At 48.4% G+C, this 19,840-nt stretch overlaps 1 protein-coding gene across 1 annotated transcript; it reads right to left on the bottom strand.

Moving 5' to 3' along the window:
* Window positions 1–403: 403 nt before the first annotated feature.
* On the bottom strand, window positions 404–18,850 carry LOC144673993 (D(2) dopamine receptor A-like). The gene is made up of 8 exons (XM_078535562.1): window positions 18,597–18,850; window positions 17,804–18,118; window positions 13,265–13,374; window positions 6,542–6,681; window positions 5,197–5,396; window positions 3,636–3,722; window positions 1,775–2,114; window positions 404–879 (listed from the first exon to the last, which is right to left on the bottom strand). Exons 1-8 carry the CDS (start codon window positions 18,636–18,638, stop codon window positions 683–685), a joined length of 1,431 nt encoding a protein of 476 aa, XP_078391688.1. The 5' UTR covers window positions 18,639–18,850; the 3' UTR covers window positions 404–682.
* Between the last annotated feature and the right edge of the window lie 990 nt (window positions 18,851–19,840).

The following is a 19,840-nucleotide window of genomic DNA, read 5'->3' on the forward strand; positions in this document are numbered from 1 at the left end:
GGTCTGGCCTACATGTGATTCCAGAACCACAGCGATGTGGTTGACTCCTAACTGTCCTCTGCAATGGCCCAGCAAGCTGCTCAGTGCTATTCAAGGAGGCAAATCCCCGTCATCTTCTCAAGGGGAAACGAGGGAGGGCAATATATGCCAGCCATGAATGAACGGAAAATAAAGGGCCTGCCGCCCTTTATTAGGCTAATGTCTCTCTGCTCATCTCCACGTGACCCTTACGTCACATTTCGTGGTGGCACAATGATCAAGGACTGCATTTAATTCTGAGGATGTTAGCTTGGGTGCCAGGCAACGGGAACTTCAGTAAGGAACGCAACAACTAAACTCAGAGTAGGTGGCGATGGAAGGTGTTTAGGTGTAGAGAGACTGTATGTAAACGACATAACATTGTGAGGTGAGCACTCGTCCTTTTATTGTCGTGTTCAGAAGGTGCCAGTGTGCAGTACTCTCATGTTCCTCCATCTTTGGCAGGAAGTGATCATTCTGGCTTCCTGTTATGGTGTGGTGAAGGCAGCAGAGACAAGGTGTTCATAGCCTGGGATCCTTAAAAGCCCCTGTCTCTCGTGCAGAGACATCAGACAGTTGCAAGTTTCAGGGTCTGGCCCCTTGGCTCTCAGTTGCCAGCGACTGTGCGTCAGTCCCAGTTCCAGAGTCAGTCCCTGTTCCAGAGTCAGCAATGCAAGATCTTCATGAAGGCTTTGCGGAACTCCACGTTGAAGGTCATGTAGATGATGGGGTTGATGGCGCTGTTGACGTAGCCCAGCCAGGTGCAGGCGCTGTAGAGCGCCGGTGGGATGTAGCACCTCTGGCAGTGGACGTTCAGGATGTGAGTGATGAAAAACGGCAGCCAGCAGATGATGAAGACGCCTGCCAATCCGACAGATAGAGAGAGAGAGAGAGAGGAAAAGAGTGGTCAATGCAGGTGTGGCCATTTGTCATCGCAACGCAGTGACTCGCGAAAGGGTTCCCACCTCACTCAGAGCCCCTCAGCTATGTGGCAATAGGGCATCCATTAATTACTTGCAGTTGCTAGTTCTTTGCTAAAATTCACATTACATCCCTGGCACACAAGCTTACAAATTTGGTATTATCGGCATAGAATCCAATCCTAGAACATAGTGACTCCATACAACTTAGCCTATTGTTCTAGATCATTGTAACACTATAGGATTCAGTCTAATCTACTGGAGTATGGTAACACCATAAACACAGCCAATTAGTCTAGATCATTACATTTCCATGCAGCTTGGCCTATTGCTATAGAACGTTGCGGTCTCGCGGAATGCAGCCTGTTGTTCTAGATCATTGCAAAACCCATGGAACTTGGACTGTTGATCTAAATCATTGTGCTACAATGCAACTTAACCGATGGTTCTAGATCATTGTGCTACAAGGCAATTTTGCCTATCTTTCTAGATCATTTCAAGGCTATGGAAGTTAGTCCACAGTTATAGAACACGTAATTTAGCCTACGGTCCAAGATCATTGCAAGATCCACGGAACCTACCCTGTTCTCTTAAATCATTGAGACACAATGGAATCTCGTCTATTGTTCTAGATAGTTGCGACTACATAGAACTCGGTCTGTTATTCTAGATCATTGTAAGAACCGATAGACCTCGCTTATTCTAGATCAGTGTGACACAATGGCACCTAACCCTTTGTTCTAGACCACCGAGAGGCTGTGGATCTCGGGCTATTGTTCTAGATCGCCGTGACTCGGTGGAACTTGGTCTATTGTTCTAGGTTGTTCTAGACTCACCTAAGACAATTGCCAACATCTGTGTTGCTTTCTTCTCCTTCTGGTGGGACAGTTTGCCTTTCGAGGCTGATTTGGCCACTGGCACCTGTTTCTCGTCCGACACCCTGCGCATCTCAAAAGCGCTCCTCCTGAGGAACCTTGCTTGGCCATCGCGCTCGGGGTCCGCGGATAGCTCGACAGGGGAAGGGGCCTTCCATTTACCGGCCAGCAGGCAGGACCCGGAAGTGGTCCCGAGCTGGAAAGCCAGCGGAGTTCCTGTTGGCCTTGACCTCTCGGGAGACCCCACAAAGCGGACCCCCTCAGATTCTTCACAGCAAGGGATTGCTTCTCGTACCAGTGTCTAGGATGCCAAAAAGAAAGAGAAATCGGGCGTTACCAACAGCCAATAGCACAGACCAGAGCGCACACAAATCACAGGAGAGGACAAGGAAGGGAATGACAAAGGGCCCTTTGTCTCCAAGTCACCATTTTGTACATGGGGGGTGTGGGCAGTTAACTTGTTCACGGAATCATACTGCACAGGAGAAGGCCATTAAGCCCATCGAGCCTCTGCTAGCTCTTTGAAAGAGCTTTCTAATTAGTCCCACACTCCCGCCCACTCTTTGCCCAACAGACCTGCAAATTTTTCCCTTTCCAGTATTTCTCCAATTCCCCCTTTTGAAAGTTCCTATTGAATCTGCTTCCACCGCCCTTTCAGGCAGCGCCTTCCAGATCACAACAACTCGCTGTGTCAAAAAAACAAATTCTCCTCATCTCCCCCTCTGGTTCTTTTCCCGATTCTCTTCAATCTGTGTCCCTCTGGTTACCGACCCTCCTGCCGCTGGAAACAGTTTCTCCTTATTGACTCTATCCAAACCCCCTCATGATTTTGGACGCCTCGATTCAATCTCCCCCTTAACCTTCTCTGCTCCAAGGAGAACAATCCCAGCTTCTCCAATCTCCTCATGGAAGTGAAAGGAATCGGGGTTAAAAACAAAAATAGCTGGAAAAACTCAGCAGGTCTGACAGCATCTGCAGAGAGAGATACAGTTGACGTTTTGAGTCCGTATGACCCTTCATCAGAACTAAGACATATAGAAATGAGATGCAATATAAGCTGTAGAAGGGGGTGAGGCAGGAGAGCTCGATAGGGGGCCAGTGATAGGTGAAGGCCAAGGAGAGATTGCCAATGATGTCATAGACAAAAGGACAAAGGGGTGTTGACGGTGGTGATATTATCTAAAGGATGTGCTAATGGGGACATTAAGGGTAGCAAGCAGGACAAACTAGTGGCAGATGGCCCTAGTGGGGGTGGGGTGGGGGGAAGGAATCAAAATGGGCTAAAAGGTGGAGATGAAACAATAGATCAAAATACATTTAAAAATAGGAGGGAAAAGAAAAAAATATAGTTGTAAAAAAATGATAAATTATTGGAAAAAGGGGGGGGATCGGAAAGGGGGTGGGGATGGAGGAGAGAGTTCATGATCTGAAATTGTTGAACTCAATATTAAGTCGGGAAGGCTGTAAAGTGCCTAGTCGGAAGATGAGGTGCTGTTCCTCCAGTTTGCGTTGAGCTTCACTGGAACATAAGGAATTGGGGCTCTGTGCGATGGGAATGGATCGATCGATTGACATTCTGTGTAATAGGAGTGAAGGAGAAGGGGCTTGTGTTCCATTGGGATTGTGTACAATGGGAGTGAGTGGGGAGAGGTTTGGCTCCATTGAGATTCCGTGCGTTAGCAGCGAAGGGGAAGAGAGTTGATCAATGACCTGTGCAACGATTGGTGACCTTAGTGACAAGCGGGAATTTCGGCCATTCAGATTGAACTGGGAACTTGTCAATCAGCTCCGAGGATTCTGATGTCTCCAGATGAGGCCTTACCAATTTCTTTTTACTCACGCTGGTGCTCCCGTTGGATTGGACCATTAAAGTGCAAAGTTTGACATCTTCCGGGTGTGTGCACTTGTTCTGAAACCAAATCAAACAAAAAATGGAATTATCGACCCTGGTAACAGTGTAGGCACGAACATGGATACAAATACTTCATATTGACCATAAAGAAAATCCATTGTTTACAATTTGAATTGAGAGATTATCCATTAAATAGAGCAATAATCCTTTCAAAATTACTGATTTAAGGATTGCATTTTTAAAAAGTGTATTTGTTCACGGGATGTGGGCTTCGCTGGCTGGGCCCAGCATTTATTGCCCATCCCTAATTACCCCTTGAGAAGGTGGTGGGTGAGCTGCCTTCTTGAACCGCTGCAGTCCATGTGGTGTAGGTACACCCACAGCGCTGTTAGGGAGGGAGCTCCAGGATTTTGACCCGGCGACAGTGAAGGAACGGTCGATATATTTCCAAGTCAGGATGGTGAGTGGCTTGGAGGGGAACTTCCAGGTGGTGGTGTTCCCATGTGTTTGCTGCCCTTGTCCTTCTAGATGGTAGTGGTCGTGGGTTTGGGAGGTGCTGTCTAGGATGCTTGGTGAGTTACTGTGGCGCGTCTTGTAGATGGTACATTCTGCTGTCACTGTGCGTCGGTGATGGAGGGAGTGAATGTTTCAGGTGGAATATGATTGTGTGAAACGTACAGTAATATTGTACAAGGAAGTTTCACTCTAAAAATCATGTTTTTTTAAATAATAAAGCAAGATACTGTCCCCTTCAAACACTCCCAGGACAGGTACAACACGGGGTTAGATACAGAGTAAAGCTCCCTCTACACTGTCCCCATCAAACACTCCGAGGGCAGGTACAACACGGGGTTAGATACAGAGTAAAGCTCCCTCTATACCATCCCCATCAAATGCTCCCAGGACAGGTACAGCACGAAGTTAGATACAGAATAATGCTCCCTCTACACTGTCCTCATCAAACACTCCCAGGACAGGTACAGCACGGGGTTAGATACAGAGTAAAGCTCCCTCTACACTGTCCCCATCAAACACTCCCAGGGCAGGTACAGCACGGGGTTAGATACAGAGTAAAGCTCCCTCTACACTGTCCCCATCAAACACTCCCAGGGCAGGTACAGCACGGGGTTAGATACAGAGTAAAGCTCCCTCTACACTGTCCCCATCAAACACTCCCAGGGCAGGTACAGCACAGGGTTAGATGTACAGTTCCCTCTATACCTGCCAATCTGCAGCTTCCTACAAACGACCAACATCCTGTACCTGTGGTGACATCACTTCCTCAGTCAGCCTGTATCCTCCCTTAAATAGCAGGTGGAAAGCAAATCTGCGTCATGGCAGTGTGTCCGATACAAAACGGACCGAAGCCACTCTAACCCATGTCGCATTGAACCCGTGCAGCCTCTACACAAAGCGAACTTGGGCAGAATTTAACCGCGGCGTCTGGAGGTTAAAGGCCAGTCACTTACACCACGCCCACTGCGCACACCCCCTCATCTTAATATTTGAGCTTGTTCTTTACTCTTCTGACCTTTATGGGCGGTAGGGTTTCATGCTCCATGGCAACGCTGATCCTCTTAGCTGCCACGCGCTTCCTCCTCCGTCTCAGCATGGCATAGATCTGCACGTAAACTAACAGCGTCACGATGAAGGGAACGTAGAAGGAGACAATAGAGGAATATAAGACGAAAGAGGGGTTCATGATGGCACAGATGGTCTCGTCCCTTTTATCTGGAACAGGACAGAGCACATTTGCAAAAAACGTCACTGAGTCACTAGAGACGATGTAACTAAAGGTCCACAAAGACGGCACTTGAATTACAAGCTTATAACTACCAGGCAAGACCGAACAGGCTGGGCCTCTTTCCTCTAGAAAAGAGAAGACTGAGGGGTGACCTGATAGAAGCCTTTAAAATTATGAAAGAGTTTTGACAGGGTAGATCTAGAGAAGTTGTTTCCACTTTTGGGGCGGGGGTAGGCGGGTGGAGACCAGAACTAGGGGGCCACCAAGATAAGATAGACACTAGTGTTGAACGTGCCTGCAAGCCACTGTAATGTAAAGGTGCACGGCAGAGTAAGGGTTAGAGTGGGACTGGAGAATAGCACCACCCACGGTATGATGTATAGAGTCACATGGTAACAGACTGAGAGAACAGTCTGGAGAGAACTCTGGAACCAGCCTGCATGGAGGTATGACAGTAACCTGGGATCTGTAAATAGATAAAGAGTTCATGTTTAAATCTACAAGTCTCAAGGTCTCATCGTTGAGACACCACTGCGCACCATAATACGGCATGGTTGGCAGTGGTGGGATACCAGCGCTATCGGCGTAGTACAACAACTAGTAAATCCAATGGGGAATTCAGGAGAAATTTGTTCACCCAGAGAGTGGGGAGAATGTGGAACTCGCTCCCACAGGGAGTGGTTGAGGTGAATAGTATCGATGTATTTAAGGGGGAAGCTGGATAAACACATGAGGGAGAGTGGAAGAGAAGGAAATGGTGATGGGGGGAGATAAAGAGGGGGTGGGAGGGGGCTCATATGGAGCATAAATTCTCCTCATCTCCCCCTCTGGTCCTTTTCCCGATTCTCTTCAATCTGTGTCCCTCTGGTTACCGACTCTCCTGCCACTGGAAACAGTTTCTCCTTATTGACTCTATCCAAACCCCTCATGGTTTTGAACATCTCGATTCAATCTCCCCCTTAACCTTCTCCGCTCTAAGGAGAACAATCCCAGCTGCTCCGGTCTCCCCATAGAACTGAAGTCCCCAATCCCTGGGACTGCTGTGAGAACTCTCGTGCCCCTCCCCCACAGTAGAAGGAGATAATAGAGGAATAAAAGGTGAAAGAAAGGATTCATGATGGGCACAGCTTACCAGGGTGGTTTTTCAGCCCGAAGAGCAGCGGGCATGAGATGGCGAAGGACAGCACCCAGACCATGGTTATCATCAACGTGACTCTCCGCTTGGAGCTGTAGCGGGTATTGTATAGCATTGGCATGGCAACCGCTGTGTATCTGCAAGGGGTGGACAAGAAACAGGTTAGAAGCTGTCGATGAACCGGACGGTCTTTAAAAAGCTCCAAAATAGGTGGTGAGTGAAGCCAAGGGAAGTGGGCTCAGTAGGCCAAATGGCCTACTCCTGTAGCCATGGCAACCAAGGGAGGTTGAGGATGAGGATCCATTGATCCAATCGGAAAAAGGTACACGGTACTCCCCAGAGCTAGCAAACAACCAGATAAATAGGATAGGAGGAGGCCATTTGGCCGCTCGAGCCTGCCCCGCCCATTCATTAAGATCATGGCCGATCTTCTACCTCAACTCCACTTTCCCATCCTCAGTGCCTAAAAATTTATCAATCTTGAGTCTTGAGTATACCCAACGACGGAGCATCTGCAGCTCCCTGGGGCAGAGAATTCCAAAGATTCACAACCCTCTGTGTGAAGAAATTTCTCCTCATCTCAGTCCAAAATGGCCGACCCCTGAGGCTGTGACCCCCCCCCCCACCCCCCATTGTCCTCGACTCCCCAGCCAGGGTGGGGAGGTTAACAGCCTCCCAGCAGCGACCCTGTCAAACCCCCCAAAGAATTTTGAACATTTCAATGAGATCACCTCTCATTCTTCTAAACTCCAGAGAATATGGGGCCATTCTACTCAATCTCCCCTCATAGGACATCCCTCTCATCCCAGGAATCAGTTTAGTTAGAGTTAGGGGTGGGGTTAGGGAGTTAGGGATGGGGTTAGGGAGTTAGGGTTAGGGGTAGGGAGTTAGGGATGGGGTTAGGGTTAGGGATAGGGAGTTAGGGATGGGGTTGGTGTTAGGGGTAGGGAGTTAGGGATGGGGTTAGGGGTAGGGAGTTAGGGATGGGGTTGGGGTTTGGGGTAGGGGGTTAGGGATGGGGTTGAGGAGTTAGCAATGAGGTAGGGAGTTAGGGATGGGGTTAGGGCTGGAGTTGGGGAGGGGGTTGGGGTGTTAGGGATGGGGTTAGGTAGTTAGGATTAGGGATAGGGAGTTAGGGATGGGGTTAGGGAGTTAGAGTTGGGGTTGGGGTAAGAGGTAGGGTTAGGGATCTAGAACTGTGCACAATATTTCAAGTGTAGTCTCACCAAAGACCTATATAATTATATTAAGACTTCTTTACTTTTATATGCCAATCCATTTGCAATAAAGGCGAACGTGCCATTTACCTTTCGAGTTCCTTGCTGTACCTACATGTTGACTTTCTGTGCTTCGTGTACAAGGACACCCAGGTCCCTCTGCATCCCAATATTTCCCAGTTTCCCACCATTTCCAACCAGGATCACAAGTGGGACAGCCTCCCTCATGGGAGGGTCCCATTCTGTATCGAGTTGCCGGGAGGAGTGGGTGGGGGGGGGAAACCTTGTCGACGCACATCGGGAGAACCTGGAGTCATGAAAGGGCCTCTCACCGCCCGTTGGGTCTCGCCGGCCCACCCCTCCCGAAACTAGGGAGCGCAGGGAAAGTAATGGAGGAAGCGGGGCAGGGTGGTGGTAAAGGCCTGAGGAGGGAGGTGTGGGGGGCGGGGTGAAGGGAGGGAGGAAGAGTCTAGCCACCCTTGTGCAGCCCAGAGGGCACTCCACTGACAATGGCACAGGTGTGTCATGTACCCTCACAGGACCCTGATGTGCATGAATTCAGACGGACACATAGGAACATATGAATTAGGAGCAGGAGGAGGCCACTCGGCCCCTCGAGCCTATTCCGCCGTTCAATAAGATCGTGGCTGACCTGATTGTAACCTCAACCCCACATTCCTGCCGACCCCCGATAACCTTTCACCCCCCACCTTGTTAACCAAGAATCTATCCAGCTCCGCCTTAGAAATACTCAGACTCTGCTCCCACCGCCTTTTGAGGAAGAGAGTTCCAAAGACTCGCATCCCTCTGAGAGAAAAAAATTCTCCTCATCTCCGTCTTAAATGAGCGACACCTTATTTTTAAACAGTGACCCCTCGTTCTAGATTCTCCCACAAGAGGAAACATCCTCTCCACATCCACCCTGTCGAGGCCCCTCAGGATCTTAAAGGTTTCAATCAAGTCACCTCTTACTCTTCTAAACTCCAGCGGATACAGGCCTAACCTGCCCAGCCTTTCCTCATAAGACAACCCACCCATTCCTTGTATTGGAACGTTTGAGGACTCTGGGTCTATACTCGATGGAGTTTAGAAGGATGAGGGGGGATCTGATTGAAACTTACAGAATACTGAAAGGCCTGGAAAGAGTGGATGTGGGGAAGATGTTTCCATTAGTAGGAGAGACTAGGACCCGAGGGCACAGCCTCAGAGTAAAGGGAAGACCTTTTAGAACAGAGATGAGGAGAAACTTCTTTAGCCAGAGAGTGGTGAATCTATGGAATTCATTGCCACAGAAGGCTGTGGAGGCCAGGTCATTGTGTGTATTTAAGAGCAAGATAGATAGGTTCTTGATTGGTAAGGGGATCAAAGGTTACGGGGAGAAGGCGGGAGAATGGAGTTGAGAAACTTATCAGCCATGATTGAATGGCGGAGCAGACTCGATGGACCAAATGGCCTAATTTCTGCTCCTATATCTTATTATGGTCTTATTATTAGCCTGGTAAACATCCTCCGAACTGCTTCTAATGCACTTACATCTTTCCTTAAATAAGGTGACCAATACTGTACACAGTACTCCAGATGTGGTCTCACCAGTGCCCTGTACAACTGAAGCATAACCTCCCTACTTTTGGAATCAATTCCCCTCACAATAAACTATTACATTCTATTAGCTTTCCTAATTACTTGCTGTACCTGCATAATATTCATGCACGAGGACACCCTTTGCATCTCAGAGCTCTGCAACCTCTCACCATTTAGATAATATGCTTTTTTAAAATTCTTCCTGTCACACCCCCAACACCCGATGCCAAAAGGACTGGAGAAGCAAGTTGCCCACTACCCATTTTAAGTCTGTTGCTGTGCGGTTTCTGCCAGATGGAGTGAATGAAACCCCTTTTCCCGATCTTCTCAGGACTTCACAGCGCCGAAGGAGCCTATTCTTCAACCATTCCGCATTCCCTGCACTGCCAAAATCCGAGAGGCTATAAACTCTCAGGAAAGACTGAACAGGCTGGGACTCTTTTCTCTAGAAAAGAGAAGGCTGAGGGGGTGACCTGACTAAGACGATGAAAGGGGTTTCGGTAGGGTCGACATAGAGAAAGTCTTTCTACTTGTGTGGGGTGCGGCCAGAACTAAGGGCCATCAATATAAGATTGTCACTGAAAGGTGAGATGGTGGCATAGTATTAATGTCTGGACTAGTAATCCAGAGGCCCAGACTAAAGCTCTGGGGGATATGGATTTAATTCCCACCACAGTGGTAGGTGGAACTTAAATCCAATTCATAAATCTGGAATTGAAAGCTAGTCTCAGTAATGGTGACCATCAATTGTCATAGAAACCCTGTTTGTTTCGCTGATGTACTTTAGGGAAGGAAAGTGTGATGGAGTGGATTTTCTAGGCAGCTTGGCTTGGCGGAAACGTTGAACTTTATTTACAACACAGCAGCAGCAGTTACATGTGTGCATCAAACTCTATCACTAAAGAAGAATTCTCTCCGCGAGGGTCCCTGTGCTGCTAACTCATTGGTCTACAGAGATCATGTGATCTTACAACACAGGAGTATTCTTAAAGCTACAGTCCTACGTTTATCAGAGCTATAATTACTACAGCTCCCTGCTCCCCCCACCTTAAACTTTTCTGTACATTTTGTATTTCCGAGGATATTTATCTCATGACATTACAATATTTACACAGGGCATGAAATTACAGGTTCAGTCTTTCAGGTGGTTTCCTGATCCGTGTGGAACGTCGCAGCTCCCACGGCTTCCGATTCTTTTGTAGGAAACACATTCTCTGGAGCCGCATTAACGTCAGGTACCTCATTAGGCACAAGGCAGTTCAGTGTCTTCCACTCCGACAGAGACATCGGGCATGTCTATCCTTGGTCGAGCAACTTCAACAGGAACCCCAAGTTCAGTAATGGTTACAGGTGGAGCATCACTTTGTTGGGGTATCTCCCTTCTTCTTAAATGACCCACATGCTTATGGGTGATCTGGCCCTTCATTTCCACGTGGTACCACAATGCTCCGGTCACACAGCTTACTTTACCAGGTAACCACTTCCGTCCTCCACCGACATTCCTTACTCTTCCTTGTCTCTCCAACAGCAAATCGTCGCTCTCGGCTTTGCAAATCAGGAGTCGCTTTTTGGTTCCCTTGACTTTTCTCCACCTTCCCCTCCAAATTGGGGAGGTATCAGGCTTAGTCTTGTTTGAAGATGGCACCTCATCAGTAACTCTTGCTCCTGTCATAGTGTGTGTGGTTTGGGGGGGGCGGGTGCTGTTCTGTAGTGAAGTAGGAAACAAGCAAGTTTGGTTTCCGATGATTCACCTGTTAACTTTTTCATTCCCGCCTTTTATTGTCTTTTCAGGATCTTCCTCCTTTTTTGTCGTCTTCTTTCTACCACAGAGTTTAGTCTTGGTCTTCACCTTGACTTCACTGTTGGCCAGACTTCTCTCAGGTGATTTCTCAGCCTGTCTGAGTTCGGTAGTTGAGTTACCCGTGACTTCATTCTCTACTCGCGTCTTGGAAAGTTCCACGACTTTTCCTTTCGAAGCCTCTTCCGCTTCATTCAGCTGATTCTTCAGCTCTTCTGTCTCCTTCGTGTATCTGTTGGCTTCCTCCTGGAACCTTGAACGTTGCTGCGTCTTCTGCGCCAACTGGTTCTTCAGTTTGGTCAGAGTGACGTTTAAATACTTCCTGCTTCTCTTCGTCGTTTTCCAGAGGTAAAAGCTTTGACCCGAGGGATCCTTGTCGTGTGTGAGGGTCTTTCAACAGGGTTTTCCTCTTCTTTGCGAAACTCACTTGCTTTGTCTTGAATTCCGTCATTCAGCGGAGCCTGCTTGAGTTCCTTCTGCTGTTCCTCCACGCCGTTGTTTAAGACAGTCTTCAGGTTGCTGAATGGCTTACGCACTCCATTTCCATCCAGTTGCTCCAGGCTCTTTCTGAAGGGCCTTGCCTTGATCCTTTTCCAACTCAGGAACTCTTCCAGCTTCCTTATGAAATCTCACTGGCCAATCGAGGTTAGTTTCCCTCAACCAATTTCGACCTAGAAGGCTTGGTTCTTATATCATCACTGGTTGTGCTGTTTGGTGTCTATAATGAACAGTTACTCTGGCGATACCTTTTACCTGGATATCTTCACCTGTGTACGTTTTCAACTTGGCAGAAGATTGTTCCAAATTTAATTGTTGAGCACCTTTATTTAAATATCTGAAAGTGTGTTCCCCTACTACAGTGGCAGAAGCACCCGTGTCTACTTCCACTTTTAAGAGTTTCCCATTCACCTTGTAAAGTGACAGTGGCTGGTTCTGTCTTCCCAACTTTCATGTTGAATAAGGATTAAATGTCAGAATTGGTTGTTTCTGGCTTTTCCACACTATAGACTTCATTGGACTTTGTTTGTTACCTGGAAACCCATTTTAATCTTGCTTTGCAATGTTTCAATATGTGTCCTCGATTGCAACAAAAATAACACTCCACCTTTTTAAGTCGCCGATCGTTAGGAGTATGGTTGTTCCCATGCTGATAAAAATTAGTTTTCAAATTTACTAATAAACTGGTTCCTCAATTTTCCCGCTTCGCGGCGGAGTCCTGGATTTTTGCGCCACTTTCGGCTGACCGTTCCCGCCCAACTAGGAAAACGGGCACCATTTTGTGCACCTTGAATGGCTTGTGAATCCCTTACAGCGCTTCCCATCGCAAGCGCTATTTCTAACGCTTTCTTAAAATCAAGTCAGCAGTCTTCGCTGAATAGCATCCTCTTGCACGCTACAGACCGAAACGATCTCTGAGCATGTCATTCAGGCTTTCACCAAAATCACAATATTCCATTCGTTGCTTTAATTTCGCCACATAGGTCTCTCTCGGGGCTGTATTCGGTGAATTGAACCTGAGCCTCTGCATTGTGACTGAGGGTTTGGGCTGAAGATGTTCCTTATTGTTACTAATTTACTGAGGGTCTTTAAATCACGGGCACCGGGGGCCATCAAGCTTCGAATTAAACTGTAGGTTTTGCTCCCACAAATACTCAGGAGAATCGCTCTCCTCTTTTCCTCCCCCGTGGTTAAAGCTACAGTCCTATGTTTATCAGAACTACAATTACTACAGAAAACCCTTTCATCGACCCACAGAGATGTGGTTGACTCTAACCCTAACACTGGCAGGCCACTCAGCTCAAGGGCGATATTGACCTTGCCAATAAGCGGATGCCCACATTCCTAAACAATAAATCCAACGGGGAATTCAGGAGAAACTTCTTTACCCAGAGAGTGGGGGGAGAATGTAGAACTCGCTCCCACAGGGAGTGGTGGAGGTGAATAGTGTGGATGTATTTAAGGGGGAAGCTGGATAAACACGTGAGGGAGAAAGGAACGGAAGGATAGGGTGATGGGGGTGAGGTGGAGAGGGGGCTCGTGTGGAGGAGAAACACCGGCACGGAGCAGATGGGCCGAATGGCCGGTTTCCGCGCTGGCCAACGCCCCTGAAAGCCCTCCGGTTACCTGTCGATGCTGATGGCACACAGGTTGAGGATGCTGGCCGTACACAGCATCACGTCCAGCGTCACAAAGATGTCACAGTGAACCCAGCTGAAACGCCACTCGCCGACCACCTTGAACCAGAGCACAGGACAAACAGCATCAGCAGCCAGTTCACAGCCAGGGTGTCATCCCTTCTAAACAAACCTTTCCACCAGACCACAGAGCACCTCCAGCCATCCGGACGTCCGTTCACTGACTGGAGCTCCATATCCAGCGTTAAATCCAGATAGAAGATCCACATTCCTACCGTGCCTTACCCTTTACCTCTGACCTGAAACGTTACCTCTGTTTCTTCTCTCCGCAGATGCTGGGTGTTTCCAGCATTTTCTGTTCTCGTTTCGGGTATCCAGTGTCTTCAGTGTTTTGTTCTCCTGCTGCCTTTGGGCACAAGGCAGCTAAGAGCAGTGTCACTAAAACACTTTCGTTAGGAGACCACTTTTGCAGGGGGTGTGGGAGGGGCTGCGGGGGGGAGGGGGGTGGTGCAGGGAACAGAGTCCAAGGACCACCTACCCCACCCACCCCCGCTTTCAATTGTCACCCCCAAATTAGCTCATCAGAATGAACAGGAAGAATGGCTCCAGGGAATGTGTTTACCGAAACCTAAGCTCATCCAAACTCAATTTTAGATTTCTCGTCCCTGTTTTCAATTCTCTCCTTGTGCCCCCCTCCCTATCGCTGTAACCTCCTCCAGCCCCTACAACACTCCCTATCTCTGTAACCTCCTCCAGCCCCTACAACCCTCCCTATCTCTGTAATCTCCTCCAGACCCTACAACCCTCCCTATCTCTGGAACCTCCTCGAGCCCCTATCTCTCTCTCTCTTTCTCTCTCTCTTTCTTTCTATCTCTCTCTCTCTCTCTCCTGCTTTAAGACGTTCCTTAAAAGCCTCACTCTGTGACTGAGCTTTTGGTCACCGGTCCCTCACATGTCCTGATGTGGCTTGGGGTCAAATATTGTTTGATAATCGCTTCCGTGAGGCACCTTGGAGACATTTCATTAAACTGAAGGTGCTGTAGAATCATAAGTTGTTGTTGAAATTATAAACTTTTCGCGGTTGTTTTGCTGTTGACAGATTTACACTCATTGACATTTTCATTAAATAACACATCAATGATTAATTCATGCCAGAGGAAATAGCCTAGACATTTTCATATTCTAAACAGGAATACGCCAAGAGAACATGTTGATTTGAATCATTTGAATATGTCTTGTGACATCATCTTAACAACCTTCTGTTGGGAAACTAACGCTTATCTTGCACCTACATTAATCAAACTTTCAGAACATTGGTTTAACACTTGGGTCGTTTCATGCATTTGTCACTGAGGCCCAGAGAGATATTACATCTCCATTGAAAGGAATATAAAAGGCGAAAACAGTAATTCGGGTAGTTTCAAGATGAAGAACGTTCCAAGAGATGAAACGCTTGTGGACAATCTAGACAGTACGAAGTATCAATTAGTTTGACAAGCACAGCAGCAGAGAATATTACAGTAATTCTCATTTCCTATAAAACTAATTTTGCTTCAGGTTTAATTGTGCGAGAGTAGCGTGGTTAGATATCCAGCGGAGACATTATACAAAATTAATTATCTAGCAGTTGGATGATAATGAATGAATATTTTATCATTTGAGCACTGAATCGCTTCATTGCGCCCGCCAATCTCATGTTTGCTTTCTCTTCATTTGAAGTGGTAATGAAAAGCGATTTGAGAGATGGGATTGCGAGACTCGCTCTTTGGAGGATCACCCACCCCTCAGAAGCGTGCCTGACGGCGCCAATACGATCCCTCATCCATGACGATCGTTCAGCGGTCAAGGGTGACAGCGTGGGAAAGGTTTTTTGCTAAGACGGATAAGCCTTCAGTGCAAGTGAGCGTCACCAGTAATACACGGGAGGCGAGGAAGAGCTACTTTTAATCACACAGCAAGTTGCTGTGATCTGGAAGGCGCTGCCTGAAAGGGCGGTGGAAGCAGATTCAACAGGAACTTTCAAAAGGGGGGGAATTGGATAAATACTTGAAGGGGAGAAATTTTCAGGCTGTGGGGGAAAGAGCCGAGGGGAGGGGGGTGCGGAGAGTGGGGACTATCTGGATTAATCTTTCAAAAAGCTGCAGCAGACTCAATTTCCTTTTTTATCTTTTCATGGGGATGTGGGCGTCGCTGGCAAGGGCCAGCATTTGTTGCCCATCCCTAATTGCCCCTGAACTGAGTGTCTCGCTCGGCCATTTCAGGGGGGCAATTAAAAGTCAACCACATCGCTGTGGGGTCTGGAGCGACATGTAGGCCAGACCAGGGTAAGGACAGCAGGTTTCCCTCCCTAAAGGGGCATTAGTGAACCAGATGGGTTTTTACAACAATCGATGGTCACCATGACTGAAACTGGCTTTTCAATCCCTGATTTATTAACTGAATTTAAATTCCACCAGCTGCCTTGCAGGGATTTGAACCCCAGGTCCCCAGAGCGTTAGACTGGGCCTTCAGATTACTAGTCCAGTGACATGGCTACTACGCCACTGTCTCCCCATTCGATGGGCCAAATGGTCTCCTGTGCTGGACCATTCCATGATGGCCCAATCGAATGGTGAAACAGGCTCGAGGGACTGAGTGGCCTCTCCTCATTGTGTGCAGTTTTGGTCTCCTTACCTACGAAAGGGTATATTTGCCATAGAGGGAGGGCAGGGAAGGTTCACCAGGCAGATTCCTGGGATAGCAGGATTGTGGTATGAGGAGAGATTGGGCCGACTAGGCCCGTATTCACTGGAGTTTCGAAGAGTGAGAAGGGATCTCATTGAAACGTATAAAATTCCGACAGGGCTGGACAGACTGGATGCAGGGGTGATGTTTCCTCGGGCTGGGAGGGTCTAGAACAAGGGGTCACAGTCTCAGGATACAGGGCAGGCCATTTAGGAGTGAGATGAGGAGAAACTTCTTCACTCAGAGGGTGGTGAACCTGTGGAATTCTCTACCAAAGAGGCTGTGGAGGCCAAGTCACTGAATATATTTAAGAAGGAAATAGATAGATTTCTGGACTCTAAAGGTGTCAAGGGGTATGGGGAGAGAGCGCAGGAGTCCAGCATTGAGGTAGAGGATCAGCCATGATCATATTGAATGGCAGACCAGGCTCGAAGGGCCGAATGGCCTACTCCTGCTCCTATTTTCTATAGCCAGAGTTTTATGGCCCCACCGTGGTGTCTCCCCCCGCCCCCCACCCAGCAGACACAACGAGCCATTTAAATCTCCATTGGTAGGATTAGTAAGTTTGCGGTTGACACAAAGATTGGCCGGGTGGTTAACAGTGAGGTTGAGTGTCTTGGGCTACAGGAAGATATAGACGGGATGCTCAAATGGGCAGATAAGTGGCAGATGGAATTTAACCCTGAAAAGTGTGAGGTGATACACTCTGGAAGGAGTAATTTGACAAGGAAGTATTCAATGAACGGCATGGCACTAGGAAGTTCTGAGGAACAAAGGGGCCTTGGCGTGTGTGTCCATAGATCTCTGAAGGCGGAGGGGCATGTTAGTGGGGTGGTGAAAAAGGCATATGGGACACTTGCCTTTATCAATCGACGCATAGATTACAAAAGTAGTGAGGTCATGTTGGAGTTGTATAGAACCTTGGTGAGGCCACAGCTGGAGTACTGTGTGCAGCTCTGGTCGCCACATTATAGGAAGGATGTGATTGCACTGGAGGGGGTGCAGTGGAGATTGACCAGGATGTTGCCTGGGATGAAATATTTTAAGTTATGAAGAGAGGTTGGATAGACTTGGGTTGTTTTCGTTGGAGCAGAGAAGACTGAGGGGGCGACCTGATCGAAATGTACAAGATTTTGAGGGGCATGGACAGGATGGATAGGGAGCAGCTGTTCCCCTTAGTCGAAGGGTCAGTCACGAGGGGGCATAAGTTCAAGGTGAGGGGCAGGAGGTTTAGGGGGGATGTGAAGAAAAACATTTTTTACCCAGAGGGTGGTGACGGTCTGGAATGCACTGCCTGGGAGGGTGGTGGAGGCAGGTTGCCTCACATCCTTTAAAAAGTACCTGGATGAGCATTTGGCACGTCATAACATTCAAGGCAATGGGGCCAAGTGCTGGTAAATGGGGTTAGGTAGGTAGGTAGGTCAGGTGTTTCTCACGTGTCGGTGCAGACTCGATGGGCCGAAGGGCCTCTTCCACACTGTGTGATTCTGTGATTCAGTCCGGCGGGACGGTAATATCCCGGCTGGAGGAGGGGCCGTAAAATCCTGGCCTCTGTTTCTACACGGTCAAGGTCAGTCTTGTGTTGTTCACCAATCGCCTGGTATCTCAATGAGTGACCGGGACAGCGACCTTGTTCTGGCCACCACTGACAGGCTCCAGGAAGGGAAGTGGGAAAAGGGGCTTAGGACCTCTCTGGCGGGAGGGGGTGGGGTTGCTGAGGCGTGATGTGGGTCGCTTGCGAGGCCCAACGCCCTTCGGGGGCCCTCCTGCCCATCGGTAAGCGGGACCGAACTCACGGTTTTACCTCCAGATAGACGACCCAGGGCATCACCAGCGTCGCCACCAGCAGGTCTGCCACAGCCAGGCTGACGATGAGGTAGTTGGTGGTGGTCTGCAGTGCCCTCTCCCTGGACACTGCCATGCACACCAGCACATTGCCGAACACCACCACGAAGATCAGGAGGCTGAGCAAGGCCGCGTAGTAATTGTAGAGGTGCCTCCACTGCCCGTCGGTCCCGTTGCTCCAGGGCCCCAGCTCCCTCATCTGCGAGTCGTTCAGGGCAGCCATGTTTGGAGCAGCCATTGGCCGCGACCTCTGAACTCCAACCTCCTCAGTAGCCTGCAGAGGAAAGAAGGCAAAAATTTAACTCCAACCAAGGGGGAACATGGCGCAACGACACCGGCAATCCGGACACCAAGGGTAAAAGGGAAGCAATAGCGGCAACAACAACTTATATTTATCTAGCGCCCTTTAGCATGGCAAAGTGTCCCAAGGTGCTTCACAGGAGCTTTATGACATTTGACACCGAGCCACATAAGGAGATATTGCGGCCAATAATTTGGTCAAAGAGGTCAGTTTTTTAAGGGGTATCTTCAAGGAGGAGAGAGAGAGAGAGATAGAGAGAGAGTTGGAGAGGTTTAGGGAGGGAATTCCAGAGTTTAGGGTCCCAGGCAGCTGAAGGCACGGCCGCCAATGGTGGAGCGGTGGGAATCGGGGGATGCTCAAGAGGGCAGGATTGAGGAACGGAGGGAGGGTTAAATCAGATGATCTGGCCATTAACCGCCTTGAAGTTGGCTGTGCTCGATTTGGCACCCACCTTTGGTACTTCTGTCATTTGTTGTAAAAGGCTTTGGGACATGGGCAGGTCCAAAATGCGAACAATAGTTCTCTAAAGTGTTCATATAAACACCCCTTAAACGGTGCCTCTTAATCCAATCTAGTTGGCTTTGTCCAACAGTAAAGATTATGGTCGGTGAAGGTGTCATTATTGGATGTTCGATGGTAACTTAATCCGATTCCATTAAAACTGCCTCATCAAGACATTTATTAAATCAATAAAACCTCTTGTATGTCAAGCATTGTGCACAGACTATTTATAAGCCCTAATCAGTTCACATGAGGGATGTGTGTTCACAATGCCTTGAGAAGAAAATTATATGAAATCTATCAGCCATGATATGATCTACACAATTGCGGTCCCCAAACTATTGTTAACTCATTCACTGTATGTCGAATGGTCTCCACAGACAACTAAATTACTCAATAGATAATGATCTGCAGAGGTTGGATTATACTCAGGGACAAAAACCCACCAGTCTGCTCAGCCCCATCCCCTCTCTCTCTCTAGATTCTTTCTCTACATAAATCCACCTCATCCTCTCTACTTACCTCTTTGAAGACTGCCCTATCCTCCCCTCTCTTCCTGCTAAGTGGACCTCCAATCCCAACGTAAACCACATGGGCCAATCTCACCGGGTATCAGCCAGCCAATCCTGTCCCTCAGGCCAAACCTCTGGTACCCTCCTCTCTCTTCCGAGGTTAGGAGCAGGGGAGGGAGGAAATGGGTGAGGAAGGAACGAGGGAGAATGGAAGGGAAGGAAGGAATAAATTGGGAAAATTGGTTGGAAGGGGGGAAGGAAGGAAGGGAGGGAGGGAGGAAAAAATAGGAGGGAAGGAAAGAATAAACTACTGGATTCCATCCGACCCTTTCTCCCCTGTATAACCCACTGGATTCCACCCTGACCCTCTCTCCTCTGTAAAAACCACTGGATCCCATCCTGACCCTCTCTCCTCTCTATAACACGCTGGATCCCATCCTGACCCTCTCTCCTCTCTATAACCCACTGGATTCCGCCCTGACCCTCTCTCTTCTGCAAAACTCACTGGATTCCACCCCGACCCTCTCTCCTCTATATAACCCACTGGGTTCCATTCCAACCCTCTCTCCTCTCTATAACACACTGGATTTCATCCTGACACTCTCTCCTCTGTATAAACAGGGAGAGAAGGAGAGAGACCGGGAGAAATGGGAGAGAAAGAGATAGAGTTGGGATTCAAACC

This window comes from Cetorhinus maximus, unplaced genomic scaffold (assembly GCF_964194155.1).
Source record: "Cetorhinus maximus unplaced genomic scaffold, sCetMax3.hap1.1 HAP1_SCAFFOLD_530, whole genome shotgun sequence".
Taxonomy (NCBI): Eukaryota; Metazoa; Chordata; class Chondrichthyes; order Lamniformes; family Cetorhinidae; genus Cetorhinus; species Cetorhinus maximus.